This window comes from Haliotis rubra, unplaced genomic scaffold, assembly GCF_003918875.1.
Source record: "Haliotis rubra isolate DU_JTF1 unplaced genomic scaffold, ASM391887v1 Scf223, whole genome shotgun sequence".
Lineage (NCBI taxonomy): Eukaryota > Metazoa > Mollusca > Gastropoda > Lepetellida > Haliotidae > Haliotis > Haliotis rubra.
The window spans coordinates 1,401,287-1,419,752 of NW_025766259.1; the positions used below are offsets into that span (position 1 = coordinate 1,401,287).

The following is an 18,466-nucleotide window of genomic DNA, read 5'->3' on the forward strand; positions in this document are numbered from 1 at the left end:
CATACATCAGCCTTGTTATCGTCCCACCTATATCTACATACATCAGCCTTGTTATCGTCCCACCACCTTGTTACATCGTCCCACCTATATCTACATACATCAGCCTTGTTATCGTCCCACCTATATCTACATACATCAGCCAGTCCCACCTATATCTACATACATCAGCCTTGTTATCGTCCCACCTATATCTACATACATCTTGTTAGCCTTGTTATCGTCCCACCTATATCTACATACATCAGCCTTGTTATCGTCCCACCTATATCTACATACATCAGCCTTGTTATCGTCCCACCTATATCTACATACATCAGCCTTGTTATCGTCCCACCTATATCTACATACATCAGCCTTGTTATCGTCCCACCTATATCTACATACATCAGCCTTGTTATCGTCCCACCTATATCTACATACATCAGCCTTGTTATCGTCCCACCTATATCTACATACATCAGCCTTGTTATCGTCCCACCTATATCTACATACATCAGCCTTGTTATCGTCCCACCTATATCTACATACATCAGCCTTGTTATCGTCCCACCTATATCTACATACATCAGCCTTGTTATCGTCCCACCTATATCTACTCTCATCTTGTGATTGTTCATGTTTACAGTTAGCAGCATTGTCTGTCACTTCAGTAGTACACTTTAAATGTAAACTCACTGGCATATGCTTCGACTCTACACGAGTATCAGTATGCATGTATTTACAGATTGATGTACATCAACATAATTAATGAAATAATCAATTACACTGCATCCTTGGTTTGAAATATAAGTGAAATTGCCATCCAAATCTCCATTTCTCCTTCCATTGAACAAGTACAGATTGCGAGCAAACAGGTCTAAAAGCTTACGACCAAACATGTTCATAACATTATCGCATGAGTGTCTCTGTCCAAGTAGCACAGGGTCTTCATCCGGGAAGGCACTTCTGTCAAGTCGTTCAGTGTCAAATGTCTCTGGTGGGCTGTTACCAATAGCAACTCTGGCGTTCAAGTCCTCACAGATAAGAACTTCTGAGTTCGAGTCACGATGTTGAGTGAGCCATTCATCTAGCTTGTCGATGGGGTTAGATTTATCGACTGCAACATAAAAAGTCGAGCTGGCAGGAGGGGCATACATTCCTAGTATGATGATTTCTTTATGTTTAATGACAATGTTTTTCTCTATATTGAGACATACAACATTGTTTATGTCAGTGAAAACTTGTTTGCAGTGAGACGCCATCGTGCGTTTAACCAACATTACAACCCCACCTGATAATCTACCATACTTAGCTAACCTATGTGCTTTACAGATATACATAACTTAGCGATCATCTACCATACTTAGCTAGCCTATGTGCTATACAGATATACATAACATAGGATGAGAGCTAAGGTATGATCATCTACCATACTTAGCTAGCCTATGTGCTTTACAGATATACATAACATAGGATGAGAGCTTAGCTAGCCAGGTATGATCATCATAACAGGTTGAGAGCTTAGATCATCTACCATACTTAGCTAGCCTATGTGCTTTACAGATATACATAACATAGGTTGAGAGCTCAGGTATGATCATCTACCATACTTAGCTAGCCTATGTGCTTTACAGATATACATAACATAGGTTGAGAGCTCAGGTATGATCATCTACCATACTTAGCTAACCTATGTGCTTTACAGATATACATAACATAGGTTGAGAGCTCAGGTATGATCATCTACCATACTTTGCTAACCTATGTGCTTTACAAATATACATAACACAGGTTGAGAGCTCAGGTATGGATATGACACTGTCTAGAAACGTTTCGACTAGACAAATGATATCATAGCTTTGTATATACTCAACGAAATCACTATCGTTAAGTTTTGTGAAGAAACCGTCCATATTCCAAGTTAAAATATTTAGATCGCAAAAAGAACTGGAATATTCTGATAGTTGCGATCGTGTAGAGTTGTGGGCCTGGCCAAGTCCCTAGCTGTCGTCCATGGAGGAGCCGAGGTCCGGAGACGGGGGAGATGTCAAGCTGTTGGCTGGGGCTGCGGCTGAGGCTGAGACTGGGACGGGAGTAGAGGCTTGAGTAGACTAACGCTTAGTCTCTGAATATATATACTTTTGTAACATAGTAACAAACAAGCCCATTTAAATTTAAAAGGAGCCCCAAGGAGACCAGAGATTCAGAACCTGAGGAAATCTAGACTTGCTTTATTTAGGGCTTTAGCACTGCAGATGGGGCTAGGCAGTAGGGAAAATAATGTGGTTCAGGGACTGTGAGACAGACTAAGGCTTGAGAACCGGGATGCATGCTTGTCCCATAGGCGGACTGCCGGCCGGGACCCCTGCTCCTCCCTGGTATGGATGCAGCAGTCCTAGCATGGGTTAATCTGCGTGGGATATCAGCTCTGTGGGCTTGCTCCGGGTTAGCTGGTGCGGTCACAAGCTTACCATTTTTGTAATATGCTATAAGCCCTCTACTCTTACGGTCTGCTATAGTCTCTCTTTCTCTCTTGGTAAGATCATTAGCCACACCGATATTTACCTTTCTCAGATCATCACGATGCTTCAGTACAGCTATTTTATCCTCTGTCGTCGAGAATTTTGCAATCATCGGACGGGGTTTATCATGGCCTTCTTGTCTACGAGCTACACCATGCGCTCGTATAATGTCTGACCTTTGCCAAACCTTAACCGCCACATTGCTATTGAGAACAGAGATCACTTTGTTTTACAAGCATCGTAGTTTTCATCCCGCTGTTCGTCTATTCCATACAAAATAATGTTATCTCTTCGGCTAAAAGACTCACGTTTATCAAGTTCGGATTCGTGTCTTTAGACTACAGATTCAAGATTTTCAAACTTATGATTCATAGCGTGTATATCAGTGTAGATTGACACTTGTTCATTTGCCACTCTATCTACGTCTACCCGTAATTCCGACAGTGAATTAATGATGAACATTTTTCTGCTACTTCGCTTATTTGAGATTTTATGGCATTCATTTCCGTACACATCGATTGTCGAAACTCGCGAATTTCATTCAATATATCGGTTTTGATCTCAGCTTTAACAGCATTAAGGTCTTTCATGGTCAATTGTGGACCTGGATTTGTCTCTACATCGTGTGAAAGGATCAGTTGTAGTTAAACAACGTTAGCTGGAATCATGTGATTGTTTGATCCTGTCTATGATACGCATGGCTGATCAAGGGACCTGGCATAGTCACGTCACCAATGTACACAATGGTTTCAAAATCCAGGTATTCATAACATTTATCACGGAGAGCGTGACCTTGAGTAATCACAGACAATGACACTAGACGGAAGAGAGTAAACCACACTACACAGACAGACCGCCTGAGGGGCAGATCTGATGTAGTGGTGTGAGGCGAGTACTCACGGTCCGTGCCAACATGGCTCACCTATCGCGATCGATCCTCGCTCTGTATAAGGCCAAATCCACCATTTTATCCTCTCAGAACAATCCAGGAGTGCTAATGCTCTTCATGTACCAATATTAGGGAAAGAGTTCCTTCCGTTCCCCCAACTCTAAACCTAACTCTAAACCTAACCTAACCCTAACCCTTGTTTAAAGTGAAATTCATCGGTACGTTTTCACTGCAAACAGACTATAGTCTGTAGCTGTTGTCTGTTGTTGTCACAGATTGCCTCCAGCGTGCATGTCATCATATGAGCGGAATATTCTCAAGTAAGACGTTAAACTCAATTTCACCTCACCTCAGACCCGTAAAGATCTGGGATAGAATAGATCTTCAGCAACCCATGCTTGCCACAAAAGGCGACTATGCGTGTCGTAAGAGGCGACTAACGGGATCGGGTGGTCAGGCTCGCTGACTTGGTTGACACATGTCATCGGTTCCCAATTGCGCAGATCGATGCTCATGCTATTGATCACTGGATTGTCTGGTCCAGACTCGATTATTTACAGACCGACCCATATAGTTTGAATATTGCTGAGTGTGGCGTAAAACTAAACTCACTCACTCACTCACCTCACCTTACCTGAAACTTTGTGGCATGTACACATAACACTAGTTGTACAACAAATGCTATGTATACTTATAACACTAATAACATAAGTGTTACGTATTTGAATAACATGTGTGATATAGACATGCAACACTGGTGGTGCAACAAATACTAGGTATACACGGAGAACACTAAATTTATGACATATGTCACATCACGTGGTATCACATATGTAAACACATACAACTCCAATGGTATAACATATGTTACGTAGACAGATAACACAATGATTTGTCAATCTTGTTATGTAAACAAATCATACAATGATAGCATGACATAATATGTATGTGGTTTAATATGTAAGGTGAGTTGAAATGGGGTTTAACGTCGTACTTGAGAATATTTCGCTCATATGACGACGTGCATACGTGTGCATGTGTGGCTGCTTGTACGCGGACGCTCTAACCACTACACCACAGAGGAGGTCTTTAAGTGTAGGATAAAAGACGACTCCGAGGTTTTGGTTGAGAATGTAAAACCTCAGGGGAAGGAAATCCCTGACACTGAGGTATTACAATGATCATTGTAAAACATCCTGCAATCGTAAAACCTCTACCGAGGTTATTCCATAATGCGAAGCAACTGCAAGAACAATAGACAACATTGGCCATAGGTTTATAATATGTAAACACACACAACACCAATGACATATTATATGTCAGCACTTTATTGCGATAACACACGGTATGTGAAACATTATCCACTGAACGTGACTCTCTGCACTCGTCCCACTCGCTCGTGTCCAGTACGTGACCACGCGACATGAACAGTGATACTGGACACTATCTAACGCTGATATCCAGTCACCAGGCGTATGGTGGTTGTGATTATATTGTGACACCAGACATATGAGATAGCAGGACAGCGGGGCGTAAGTTGTGACACACATAGGTTGTGTCTGTAGGTTCCCGACAAAGAGCATCCATCAAACCTTGATATCGATATCTGGGACTCCAAGATTCACCAGGGGCGGTGGGGTAGCCTTGTGGTTAAAGCGTTCGCTCGTCACGCCGAAGAAACGGGTTCGATTCCCAACATGGGTACAATGTGTGAAACCAATTTCTGGTGTTCCCAGCCGTGATATTGCGTGAACATTGCTAAAAGCTGCGTTAAACTAACCTCACTCACTCACGCAAGATTCCCCACGGTTAAGACTCTTGGTCCTTCGGTACCATACCCGTGCTTCTGGCATTCACAATTGTAAACACCCGTGAAGATCCGGGTTAGAACTGGTCTTCAGCAACCCATGCATTCTTGTCGTGAGAGGCGACTAACGGGGTCGGGTGGTCAGGCTCGCTGACTTGGTTGGCACATGTCATCGTATCCCGATTGAGGAGATTGATGCTCATGCTGTTGATCACTGGATTGTCTGGTCCAGACTCGATTATTGAAAGACCACCGCCAGAGAGCTGGAATGTTCAAAAATTAATGAGTGCGCCGTTTAACAACAAACACACAACACTACTTCATAGCCCCCGAACTGCAATATTTCCCTTTCCGCCCAGCCCTCTCTGCAATGCTGAAGCCCTGAATGAAGCAAGTCTAGATTTTATCGGGTTCACGTTCTGAATCACTCATCTCACTGGGGCTCCTTTTTAACTTAAAAGGAATTATTTGTTCTATCAAAATTAAATATAGTCAGAGACTAAGCTCTAGTCTAGCAAGCATGCCTTCGCCAACTTGTACATACATTTACACACGTGCGGCTGATTGGGTTAGATTGCTAACTTTGTGCGAAGGCCCTTAGAGTGAGCCTCACTCTGAGAGTGAGTTCTAACCCGGGAGGGACTCATATCCCCCAAAGTACAAGCTATGCACCATTCGTGACCAACTCGTGTTATTTCGGGACAAGCTTGGAGGTTACGGAAATGGGCGAGTGGTGACGAATGGCTATGCACTTTACTGAGAAAGTGTAAAATAAAAGTGTAAAATCCCAATTATAACATATTTTACTTAAACACAAATACCTTGTCGGTTATATTAAACAGCTAAAATGATATATCTGAATACCACTGATGAGATTTATTAGCATAATACGATTTAGTTACTCAATGGCTCATATCAACACTCAATATTGTTGTACATATTTCTATGCTACTATCAGGTATTCTGTCATTTTCCCCACACCAATATCTCCAGCTAATTTCGAGCTGTAACAAATGATAGGTTTTGTACAGGTTGAATCCTTATAACCATGTCGTGAAATGACAGATCACACACACACAAAGAAAAAAAATCGTTTTTCAGACTATTGCATCATCGTCTACTCTATCAGCCCATTCATAATGAATAAAGTAGGCGTGTTCCCTCAACAACCGCCAAAATAACCGCTCCCTAATTGTAACAAGGGAGGCTACTCTGTGAGTTTGTTGTGATAGTACTTCAAGGCGGGAATGCTGGTGCCTATGTGGTCGGGCGTAAAACAGTAAGAGCTAATCAGTGGTTGACCTACGTGACTTGACACACCATTACAGATCAGCTGTTACTCAAACAGAAAGCGTACCAGTCAACCGCCCTGGGAAGTTGTAGGGCTTGGACAGGAGACCAGTCAACGGCACCTTCTTGGTTACAACAGCAAACCACGTGGCGTAGTACATGAAAGGCACTGGGTAAATAATACAAGCGCAGTCGTAATTCAAGCATACGGAATATTAGACGTGCGGCCTAATCAAGCAGCACCCAAAGGAAACCTGGACTTATACTCATAATATTTGCTCCAGATTCACATAAAATAACTTCAAGATGGGTTCGGGAAGAGGCGATCCACCGGCGGAGAAAGTGGAACTTAAAAAAACTATCACCCTGTTCCAAGGGGTTGCAATTATCGTGGGTATTATTATCGGCTCCGGGATTTTTGTGTCACCTGTTGGAATCTTGATGCACACAAAATCAGTGGGGATGTCCATGGTAATGTGGTCCATTTGCGGCGTTTACAACACCCTCTGCGCCGTGTGTTATGCGGAGCTTGGGGCAGCGATGCCACAATCTGGCGGAGAATATGTTTACATCAAAAGAGCATTTGGGGATTACCCAGCATTTGTGTGTCTGTGGATTAACTTTATGTTGATATGCCCAGTCGGTATCGCTGCACTGAGTCTGATATGCAGTCTGTATATTCTACAACCGATATTCCCTGATTGCGATGTACCAGAGCTTCCTAAGAGACTGTTTGCTGTGTGTATTGTATGTAAGTATATAGATCAATACGTTGACGACTTGAGGCAATGTGATAACATTAACATCATCACGTATTCTCTAAATGTGAACACAAATCAAGAAAAGTGTGACCGAATAGTGTTAATTTATTAGAACTATATTGAAGGGTTAGGGTTAGCTTTAGGCTTTTTATAAAAACCATAGACCTACATTCTTAGTCATAGAATGATTTTAAAAATACGGAAGTTGCTGGCGGAAATCTTTCCAGAGTGAGTTTAATTTTAGTCCGGAATGATTGGACAGGTCCTTATTATAACCTGAGCTTCTCCTGGGCTTCTTGTGAATTTTATCATTATTTTTATTATATAAGATAACTTAATCTCCAGGTCTCTGTGTCAGTGCACTTGTGACTCCACTAGCTCTGATTTAGCCTACTTTCCAGTAGATTTTATGATTATTGTATGGGTCGACTCTTATTAAATGAGTTCATTACGCGAACCATAAGTTCATAATGGGGAACATTTCAGACAAAAGGTGAGAATTATTCCACATTTAGTCTATTGTATGCCATATTAATGTGGATCATGATAATCTATTGTTGGTTTACATGGTCAATTGTTCAGCTGAAAATATTAAATGTTAAAATGAAAATTGCTGCATATGATATGTTACCTTGTCTCTTGTAAGGAAAATAACAGTCATACTGACCTAACTCAATACATGTAGTTGGTCCTGTATATCCTATATATATATCCTACATATCCATGGCAAAGAGACATCTAGTCGCAAAATTTGTTTAACAATCCAGTCCGTGTACAAGTTACGGAACCAAATATGTTTAAACTGTATCCATGTCAAAGTATTATTGTAAGACTACCATGATTATGATAGAAAATTGAAAAAACCCATAATTCAATTCAAAACTTACAATAGATCAACTAAATTCATTTAGTGTAGGCTTGCAAAGGTAACCTTTATCATTTGTGTATCACTTTTATCAATACAGAATAAAAAACTATATTTTGTATTGAGATAGTAACTTTTGAATCAGCAAGTCAACATTAAAGTTTTCAGTCAATAACACCCCTACTGTTTACAGAGCAGAGTGTTTTGGGTCTAGTGTGATAGCTCTGATAATATTCTTTCCCGTATTCACTACCAGTACAGTGGTACTTTGATTGTTGTGATACTCTGACCGTTCAATGCACGGCTGGGTTACCTGTTGATCTGAGAATGCTGAATTGAATCGGGAACCATACTAGCAGCCTTGAAAACAGAGTATCAACAGCATGATCAGGGATATACCTTGAGTCCTGTATTTGAGGGCCCTTTGGGCTCTTACTCTTAATTTTCAGGGGTCCTGGACAACAAAATGGGGGTCCCAGACACTTAAATATTATTACTAACACTGTTATTGTATTGTGTCTCATGATCAGCACTTTAATTGTTACAGTAATGAAGTTGCAAATGATACCATAACTCAGCTAGTAGCAAACTCAGTGATAACTTATTGTTACTTGATTGGAATTTTTACAAAAGTATTTGGACTTTTTCTGCGTCCGTGTGGATGCGCTAATAAATTTAGTTGTGTCCAGTGTCAATTTTTATGTGTATAGGATGCAGAATTTCGCGACCCGTAAATCCGTGATGATTCAGAATAACATGTCAGCTTTGGCTGAGTGGGTTAAGCGGCTGACTCTGTGTGCTGGCGATTAGGTGCCTGACTCTGGGGCTGTGGGTTCGAATCCCAGCTGTGGGTTCGAATTTCAGATGGGACTCGAACAAACAAAAGTACTAGAATCTGTACTTTATGAAGAAAGTGTAATCCCAAATATAACATATCTTACATTTGACCACTTTCTAAATGGCATTGTGTATTCATGATTCAGTATGTATTTGTCCATTCTACCAGCATGTATAATGTTTAAATAAAATTTGGCACTGAATAATAACAGGCACTGAAAGCATGTAGCATGTCAACTTTGTAAGCTAATATGTTGTTTTCAACCCTAAACATGCTAAAGCAAACCTTAGAAAGATTCATTATACACTGCATGTCACTTTTATTATAATTGTAACAACTGCATAGATCGATGCTCATGATGTTACTCACTGGCTTGTCTGGCCCAGACTCGATTATTTTCAAACCACTGCATATAGCTGGATGCATATTTTTTATTTCAGAATAAATTAATTAATTGAACTTTATAAGAAGCACGGTTGCTGTTTTCCATCAGTATGTCCATGCTAATGACACATGCATCCCAAGTGCATGTGATTTCTATTCCTATGTAATACTTGTTTATCGTGTATCTCCAGGATACTCCTTCCTTTGAAAAAATTGCTGATAAGGGTGATCAAGGTGAAGGTCATCAACATATATTGTGAACCTTCAGAAAACATTCACTTTATTGATACATGTCAGAATGAAACCATCACTATGTTCAAAAGAATCTGTCATAATTTTAATGCATGTCAACCAAAAAGTTCAGTTTCTCATGATTGCCCATCTTTTTCTTAAGACATATATTTTTGTAATGCCCAATGATCTTAAACTTCACTTCCTGATATGTTTTGTCATCGTCCAAATAACTGATTAATTGAACATCCTTTTCAGCTTCTACACGATCTGTATTTAACAATAATATCATGAGCTAGGATGAAAGAAGAACTTATGAAATATATGGTGTTCATCTGTAAACAGTTCTCACTCGTGAAGATCTGGTTTAGAATTGATCTTCAGTAACCCATGCCTGTTGTAAGAGGCGATTAACGAGATCGGGGTGGTCAGGCTCGCTGACCTGGTTGACACATGTCATCATATCCAAATTGCGTAGATTGATGTTCAGGCCGTTGATCACTGGATTGTCTGATCCAGACTCAATTATTTACAGACCGCTGCCATATAGCTGGAATATTACTGAGTGTGGCGTGAAACTAAACTCACTTACTCTAAAAAGGAAAGGTGAGCTTCTGTACCTTCATTTTCTTTAGACAGAAAAATCCTGACGAGAGAGTAACATACTTGTAATATGTTGTGATTTATTGTTACATTGTCCCTGAGAGTGAAGGTCTTCTATGTTATAAAACAGCAGTACAGTTTGTTATATGTTGTCAGAGATGACAAATAGAGCTGTAAACGTGCCATACTGTACTTAGGAGAGGCCGGCATTTTACAACATATGATGAATTTTTTCGGGATTCAGTTTTCAGTTGTTGGCACTTAAACGTAGAACTAAAGAACTTTAAAACAAGTTGTTATCTTCTGTAATGTGTTTCTTGGAAAGACAAGTTTCTGCTTGTCGTAATAGGGTTACATTCTTTGCCATTAGCATCACAGTACATGTGTTTGCCTGAGTGTCAAGGTCTTGTATGTCATGTTGCTCAATATTAGCTTTGCCGCCTTCTGCTTTTCAACTGGCTGTTTCTCGGTGATGTGAAAAATTCTTTCTCTGGAACTGCACTTGAATGCACTCCTACAGTGAAATAATTGTATAGCTGAACATAGATGATATTGATAAGGCAGAAAGGATGAACATTACATACAGTGTTTCAAAACTTTCCTATGCAGCTACATATCATTTAGTACACATGCACTGAATACCTGTGATGGTTTAGGATAGAATTAGTCTTCAGCAGCCCATGCTTGTTGTTAGAGTGAGTGAGTGAGTATGCTTTTAGCAATATTCCAGCAATATCACAACGGAAGACACCAGAAATGTGATTCACACAATGTACCCATGTGGGGAATCGAACCCGGGTCTTCGAAGTGACAAGCCAATGCTTGGACCACTAGGCTACCCCATTTCTGCAGGGTTTTACATTACGAGTGATTCCTGCGTATTTGACGCAACAATTTTCTAAAAGACTCTCAAAATATTATCATACGAGTCAATCTTGACGCACGTTTTATGAGTAACCCTCAGAATTCAGTTCAATAAAATTGATTTGATAAGCAAATCACATGGTAGCTTTCTTTTATTGCAAACTGTGTTGAAAACGCTCGTTATGTTAACAGAAAGTACGGGAACACCGAATGGCTAAAAATAGAGCCATGCTAGAATGCGGTAAAAAATACCTGCCAATAGCATTTGAGTGTGTCATTCACTATTTTCTGACAGTAAATAGCAGTTGAATACGTCATTCGATATGTTTAGACTATGTTTTGGTCATTTAAGCATTGTCTGTGTTAATAAACAGTGGTCGCTTGACTCGTTTTTCGGTAATGAAAGCAAGAAAATCAAATCTGACGTTTCTAATGATGAACACTAAAACCAGCTGCAAAATCATGACCCGAGATATGTGCATTCAGGCAAAAAATAAATCAAACCCCTTTACATTTGATTGTCAGAATTTTCAGAAGTCGACATGTACGAGACATCAAGCTTCTAAAGATCACATTGACACTGTTAAAATTCACAAAATGCAACAGCTTTTCAGCACATCTGTCTAAAATGCAGAAAAGGCAGACTGATGCTTTTTGATTCACACAAGGAAATATTACACTAAAATTTCAATGACTCCCAAATAATGAAAATGACTCCCAAAAATAAAGTCTGTGTAAAACCCTGTTTCTGGTCTCCCCGACATGTGTTTTTGCTGGAATATTGCTAATTGCAGCATAAAACCATATTCACTCACTACAGTCATTTTCACTGTTCCCGAATCAATAGACTAAGGATCAGTTAGTCTTAAGTACTGTTCTCTGTTTACTAATATCTTCGGACGGTGGGGTAGCCTAGTGGTTAAGGCATTCGCTCGTCATGCTGAAGACCCGGGTTTGATTCCCCACATGGGCACAATGTGTGAAGCCTAATTCTGGTCTCCCGCGCCTCGATATTGCTAAAAGCGGCGTAAAACCAAACTCACTCAGTATATGGTTGGATTTTTAAATCTGAATTGTGCAGGTTGTAGGGATGACTGTTGGTTATTAAACTATTTCAGTTGTATTACAATAGTAGCCAACAGTACTGTGACAGTAGTAGATCAACTTCAGGCTTGATAACTGCATGTGCTAATGTAAAAGAAATGAGTAAAAGTATTGCAGACAGTTGAGTGACAAACTCAATCTGAAAGGGTCATAATCTTTGCTAACTAAAACAGAAGCAGGTTTGAAATGGGCATTATTTATGTTATATATGTTACAAACTGTATTGCTGGAAACTATTGATTGTTATGCTTACTATTGAACAGAGGCAGTTTGAAATGGGCATATTTTGAGTTATATATATTACAAGTAGCAACTATTAAAACTATTGATTGGTATGCTTACTATTGAACAGAGGCAGTTTGAAATGGGCATATTTTGAGTTATATATATTACAAGTAACAACTATTAAAACTATTGATTGGTATGCTTACTATTGAACAGAGGCAGGTTTGAAATGGGCATATTTTGAGTTATATATATTACAAGCAGCAACTATTAAAACTATTGATTGGTATGCTTACTATTGAACATAGAGGCAGGTTTGAAATGGGCATATTTTGAGTTATATATATTACAAGCAGCAACTATTAAAACTATTGATTGGTATGCTTACTATTGAACAGAGGCAGGTTTGAAATGGTCATATTTTGAGTTATATATATTACAAGCAGCAACTATTAAAACTATTGATTGGTATGCTTACTATTGAACAGAGGCAGGTTTGAAATGGTTATTTTGAGTTATATATATTACAAGCAGCAACTATTAAAACTTTTGATTGGTATGCTTACTATTAAATAGAGGCAGGTTTGAAATGGACATATTTTGAGTTATATATATTACAAGCAGCAACTATTAAAACTATTGATTGGTATGCTTACTATTGAACATGTTGACAATGCTACTAGTATTTTTGATTCCTGTCAATATAGGGCAAACAATCATGGCAGTTTGTATCATTTTATAACTGCTGGCTCGGGCATTACATGACTAATAATATTTCAGAAACTGAAATAAATGTTTGATAAATTTATCTTTTGGATGTCTTTTCAACGAAACAGAATTTTCATGCTTTTCCCTACTTAAAAAGGGAAGTCAGTAAAACATGGTAAACTGTCACCTTCAACCTAGATATATAAGAAGATAATTAGGATGTTGCAAAGGTATTTATACACATCTAATAAAGTATTGCAACACCCTATATTTTTATTTGCCACAGCATTGGAAGTTATCTAAACCTCAATTTACTCTCTGGGCAATTATACTATCTGTGTCTTTGTGTAACTATCCTGTCATGATCATAGCGTGTGCTTTGACTGTTCTCCACATCAGCTCTATACAGCTCCCCTGATTACGAGGAGTCAGTGTTTGCCATGACGCAGAAAACCTGCGTATTTGACGCACTCACTATCTCAAATACGCAGTGAATTTAGAAGCTTGCGTCATTGTTGACGCAATGCTACTGGGCCCTTAGTTCAGATAATCTAAACTTCTAAAACTAAATGTTTGCAAGTTAACTGCTCAGTGCTGATTAAATACCTGACCTGCCTTACCTTGTTTTTTGTTGTTAGGCCTAAAAAAAATGTTGTGGTTCCGATTACCCGACCGACCCTTGAATTCTGGTGCCGACCCTATCTTTTTTAGGCGGTATGAATAAATTAAGCTTTCAGATACGATTATTTTTCCCCGGCACCGACAGATATCTGTCACTCTGATAGAGAAAGTCGACATGATGGCCGCAAGCTTGATTGAATAAACAATTACACATTGATAAAGGTGTTATTAGTTTGTACTTTACTTCTAAAAAAAATTTAAAAAAAAAATCCTACCTACCTACCCTAAATTTCAAAGAGGTGTAATCGGAACCACAACATCTTTTTATCCCCCGCAAAGCGTTTTGCTGGGGGTATTAAAATGGACTCCGTCCGTCCGTGCACATTTGTCTTTTCCGGAGCAGAACTCTAGAACCTTTGAATGTTTCTTCACCAAACTTGGCACATAGATAGATCTGGTGGTGTACTGGTGCCTTTTGGTAGTTTTGGAATTCTGAATAAAATATTTTTGGCGTTTCCATGGCAACAAGTTTGACTTAGCCTGAAATTGTAGTAGTTCTCTTTTCCGGAGCAGAACTCTAAAACCGTTCAATATTTCTTCACCAAACTTGGCACATAGATAGATCTGGTGGTGTACTGGTGCCTTTTGGTAGTTTGGGAATTCTGAATAAAATATTTTTGGCGTTTCCATGGCAACAAGTTTGACTTAGCCTGAAATTGTTGTAGTGCTCTTTTCCGGAGCAGAACTCTAAAACCGTTCAATATTTCTTCACCAAACTTGGCACATAGATAGATCTGGTGGTGTACTGGTGCCTTTTGGTAGTTTTGGAATTCTGAATAAAATATTTTGGCGTTTCCATGGCAACAAGTTTGACTTAGCCTGAAATTGTAGTAGTTCTCTTTTCCGGAGCAGAACTCTAAAACCGTTCAATATTTCTTCACCAAACTTGGCACATAGATAGATCTGGTGGTGTACTGGTGCCTTTTGGTAGTTTGGGAATTCTGAATAAAATATTTTTGGCGTTTCCATGGCAACAAGTTTGACTTAGCCTGAAATTGTTGTAGTGCTCTTTTCCGGAGCAGAACTCTAAAACCGTTCAATATTTCTTCACCAAACTTGGCACATAGATAGATCTGGTGGTGTACTGGTGCCTTTTGGTAGTTTGGGAATTCTGAATAAAATATTTTGGCATTTCTATGGCAACAAGTTTGACTGAAATTGTTGATAGTGCTGCTTTCTGGAGCAGAACTTTAAAAAACTTTCAATACTCTCCTTCCACTTTTCTATATACACACCTAAATATTTGACATAATCATAACTCGTAGACATAATCATGAAGAGTATTTTGCCATTGCTGGGGATATTGATGACTTTGTCTTCTTGTTATCCTTGCTTGACAGGATGTTGTCTAGACTGGACAGGAAACGGTTAACAATTGGCGAAGTTAAATTATAGCTGAGCTCTTAGACTGACATTCAGTCCTAGATACATGTTATCTTTGAAAAAATATATGCCCAGAAAATAAGAAATAGAATCCAAATGGAGAGCAATGGTTAATTTGAGAGTGGACTGGACTTGCCAAATTGTTCCAAACTTGAGCTGGATACCGTTTTCAGTTTCTTCTCTAGGGTCTAGAAGATACACTTTACAGGAGATGATACAGTATACAATACATTTTTGTCAGTATCTATAAAAGATAAAGAGTGAGTGAGTGAGTTTAGTTTTACGCCACTTTGAGCAATATTCCAGCTATATGGCATTGGTTTGTAAATTATTGAGACCAGACAATCCAGTGATTAAGATCATGAGCATTGATCTACACAACTGGGATGGAACCTGACTACCCGATAGTCGCCGCTTACGACAAGGGTTGCCAAAGACCAAATTCTAACCTGGATCTACTTAATCTTAGGTTGTTAGGGTATAAGACTTACGATCACATTAATGCTTAGATTGCTTTGTACAATGGCACCAAGGGTGGTGTGTAAATATAGAGTTATTAATGAATGATATAAGCAAAAGTCTTCATTTGCACTGTGAGATATTTTATTCATAATTTTTTTAAATTATGGTATTATAGGATTATCATGGTATATTTAGGTTACGGTTGGGTATGGGTGACATTAAAACCATTTAAGCAGTCGTCTGATTAGCTTTCTCAAATAACATCACTGATCTCCACAAAATAATACTAGCTGCAGGTCAACTAGCTCTGACTTATGGAAACACTCATATTTTTGTAATTGTATAATCTCCAAACCACTAGAGGGTGGCAAGGTAGCCAAGAGGCTAAAGACATGACTAGTCATATGAATGATCCGGGTGAGTTCCTTGCATGAGTACATCTGTGGAGCTTATCAGCATATCTGCTGGAAATGTCTGCTTAAAACAGCAAAAACTCCCACTCGCTCCACTCCACTCCATGCCACCTCCACTCTAACTCCTCTCCTCTCCTGCTCCCTCTCTGCTCTGCTCCACGCCATGCCACCTCCACTCCAACTCCGCTCCCACTCCCGCACCAACTCCCCATTCCCCTCTCCCACTCCCAAACCCCACTTCCACACCTCCACATCCACCCCCATCCACCTCTACTCCTCGGCCTCCACACCCTGCCTCCGCCCCGGCCTCTCTACACTCCATTTCCTGGCTCCACTGCCCTCCATCCCTCCCACATCCTTGCCCCCGCCTCCCCATCCATCCACTCCACTTCCTACATTCACATCCCTTCCTCCCTCTACATCCGCTCCCACATCCGCTCCTTCCACATCTGCCTCCACACATCCACTCACATCCGCTTCCCACATCCCGCCTCCCTACATCCGCTTCCCACACCCCGCCTCCACTCCATCCGGCCTCTCACATCCACCTCCCATCCGGCCTCCCACCCCTACTCCCTCCGGCCCCGCCCCACATCCGCTCTCCCACTGCTCCCGCCTCCCCACATCCGGGGCTTCCTACATCCGCCTCCCCATCACTTCCCACATCTGCTTCCCACCCCCGCCTTCGCCTCCCCCACATCCGCTTTCCCACACCCCTGCCCCGCCTCCCTACATCCGCTTCCTACATCCGGGCTTCCTACACCCCTGCCCTCCCGCTTCCCATGCCGCTGGCCTCTACATCCGCTCCCCACATCCCCTTCCCCCGCCTCCTGCCCTACATCCGCTTCCTACATCCCCCGCACATCCGCTTCCCACACTCCTTTCCGGCTCCATCCCATACTCCTGCCTCCCACATCCGCTTCCATGCCTCCACCGCATCCGCCTCCCACATCCCTCTACATCTACATCCACTCGGCTCCCATTACCCCATCCGCCCCCACATCCTAACTCCTTGCCCCGCTTCCCACATCCGCTCCCATCCGCTTCCCCGCACCCACATCTCGCTCCGGGCCTCCCACATCCCCTCCGCATCCACTCCGCCCTACATCCAGCTTCCCCACATCCGCCCCGCTCCCACATCCGCTTTACACTCCCTCACATCCGGCCATCACATCCGCCCATTCCTGCTCCATTACATCCGCTTCTCCATCCCATCCACATCCGGCTTCCACATCCGTCCTCCTGCCTCCCGCATCCCATCCGGCTTCCCACATCGCTCTCTTTTACCACATCCGGGCATCCCCATCCGGCCTTTCCTACTCCGGCCCCCACATCCGCTCCGCCTCCGGTCACCCGCACTCCACATCCACTTCCACACTCCCCTTCCCCACCCCGCCCCTATTATCCGGCTCCCACATCCGGCCTCATCACCGCTCCCGTCTCCGCCTCCTCGGCCTCCCACATCGCTCCACATCCGGCTCCCACATCCGCCTCCCACACCGTCCGTCCACATCCTCCATCCATCCGCCTCCGGCTCCGCCTCCAGCCGCTCCACATCCGTCCTCCCATCCGCTCCACTCCATCCGCTCCACTCGTCCCACATCCGCTCCATCCGGCTCCCCGTCCGCTCCCACATCCGCATTCCCATCCCATCCTCCACATCCGCTCCCCATCCTCCGCTCCGCTCCGGCATCCACTCCCCATCCGCTCTCACATCCGCACCCACATCCCCCCCCCGGCTCCCACATCCGCTCCCACCATCCGGCTCCCACATCGGCTCCCACATCCGGCTCCCACATCCGCACTCCCATCCACTCCCACTCCCGCTCCACACCCGCTCCCGCTCCCGCTCCCGCTCCCGCTCCCACATCCGCTCCCACACCCCGTCCCGCTCCCACTCCCACTCCCACATCCGCTCCCACATCCGCACCCACATCCACTCCCACTCCAGCCACACAACTGATGGTCCTGCACTATCTTGTAGTGTTAGCAGATAAATCTGGAGAGCTGTTGGCACCATCGTAAGAGTTGACCTTCATAGCCTCATGTACAACATTGGCAGATAAGATAAGATAGATAACCTGTCCACCTTGTAGACGACTTATCTAACCACAGGTAATCTACTCACCTGGCTAGTTCAGATAGTGTCAGGTGTCTGGGATGGCTTGCTGTTTTGTTAAGGGGTAGTTCCGACAAACGGAATTGATGGGAGTCAATTGTTGATTCTGCTCCACTGTTTCATGCCACTTGCTAGTGAAGATGAAGAGGTTGTAATTAATGCCATGTGAAATCAAGTCATAGTTAATTCTGGTTATCACAGTCTGGAGACCGATCCACAAAGCCTTCTTTGTGCAACATGGGGGGTGGGGTAGCCTAGTGGTTCAAGCGTTTGTTCGTCACGCCGAAGATCCAGGTTCGATTCCCCAAATGGGGACAATGTGTGAAGCCCATTTCTTG

The 18,466-nt window shown here is 42.0% G+C and overlaps 1 protein-coding gene and 1 long non-coding RNA gene across 3 annotated transcripts in view; one reads left to right on the forward strand and one right to left on the reverse strand.

Annotated features, from left to right (window-relative positions):
• Positions 1–3,996: 3,996 nt before the first annotated feature.
• On the reverse strand, positions 3,997–18,037 carry LOC124277571. Its single transcript, XR_006898861.1, has 3 exons — positions 17,956–18,037; positions 16,412–16,419; positions 3,997–4,009 (listed from the first exon to the last, which is right to left on the reverse strand). It is a non-coding gene; the product is annotated as an uncharacterized LOC124277571 (long non-coding RNA).
• LOC124277570 (large neutral amino acids transporter small subunit 1-like) overlaps positions 6,411–18,466 on the forward strand; it is a 47,795-nt gene continuing 35,739 nt past the window's right edge. For both annotated transcript variants that reach the window (XR_006898860.1, XM_046713286.1), the window contains exon 1: positions 6,411–7,238. Coding sequence is in view for 1 of the 2 variants with exons in the window: in XM_046713286.1 (XP_046569242.1) it covers positions 6,794–7,238 (445 nt within the window). In the remaining variant the exon portion in view is untranslated. The remainder of the gene's footprint in view (positions 7,239–18,466) is intronic.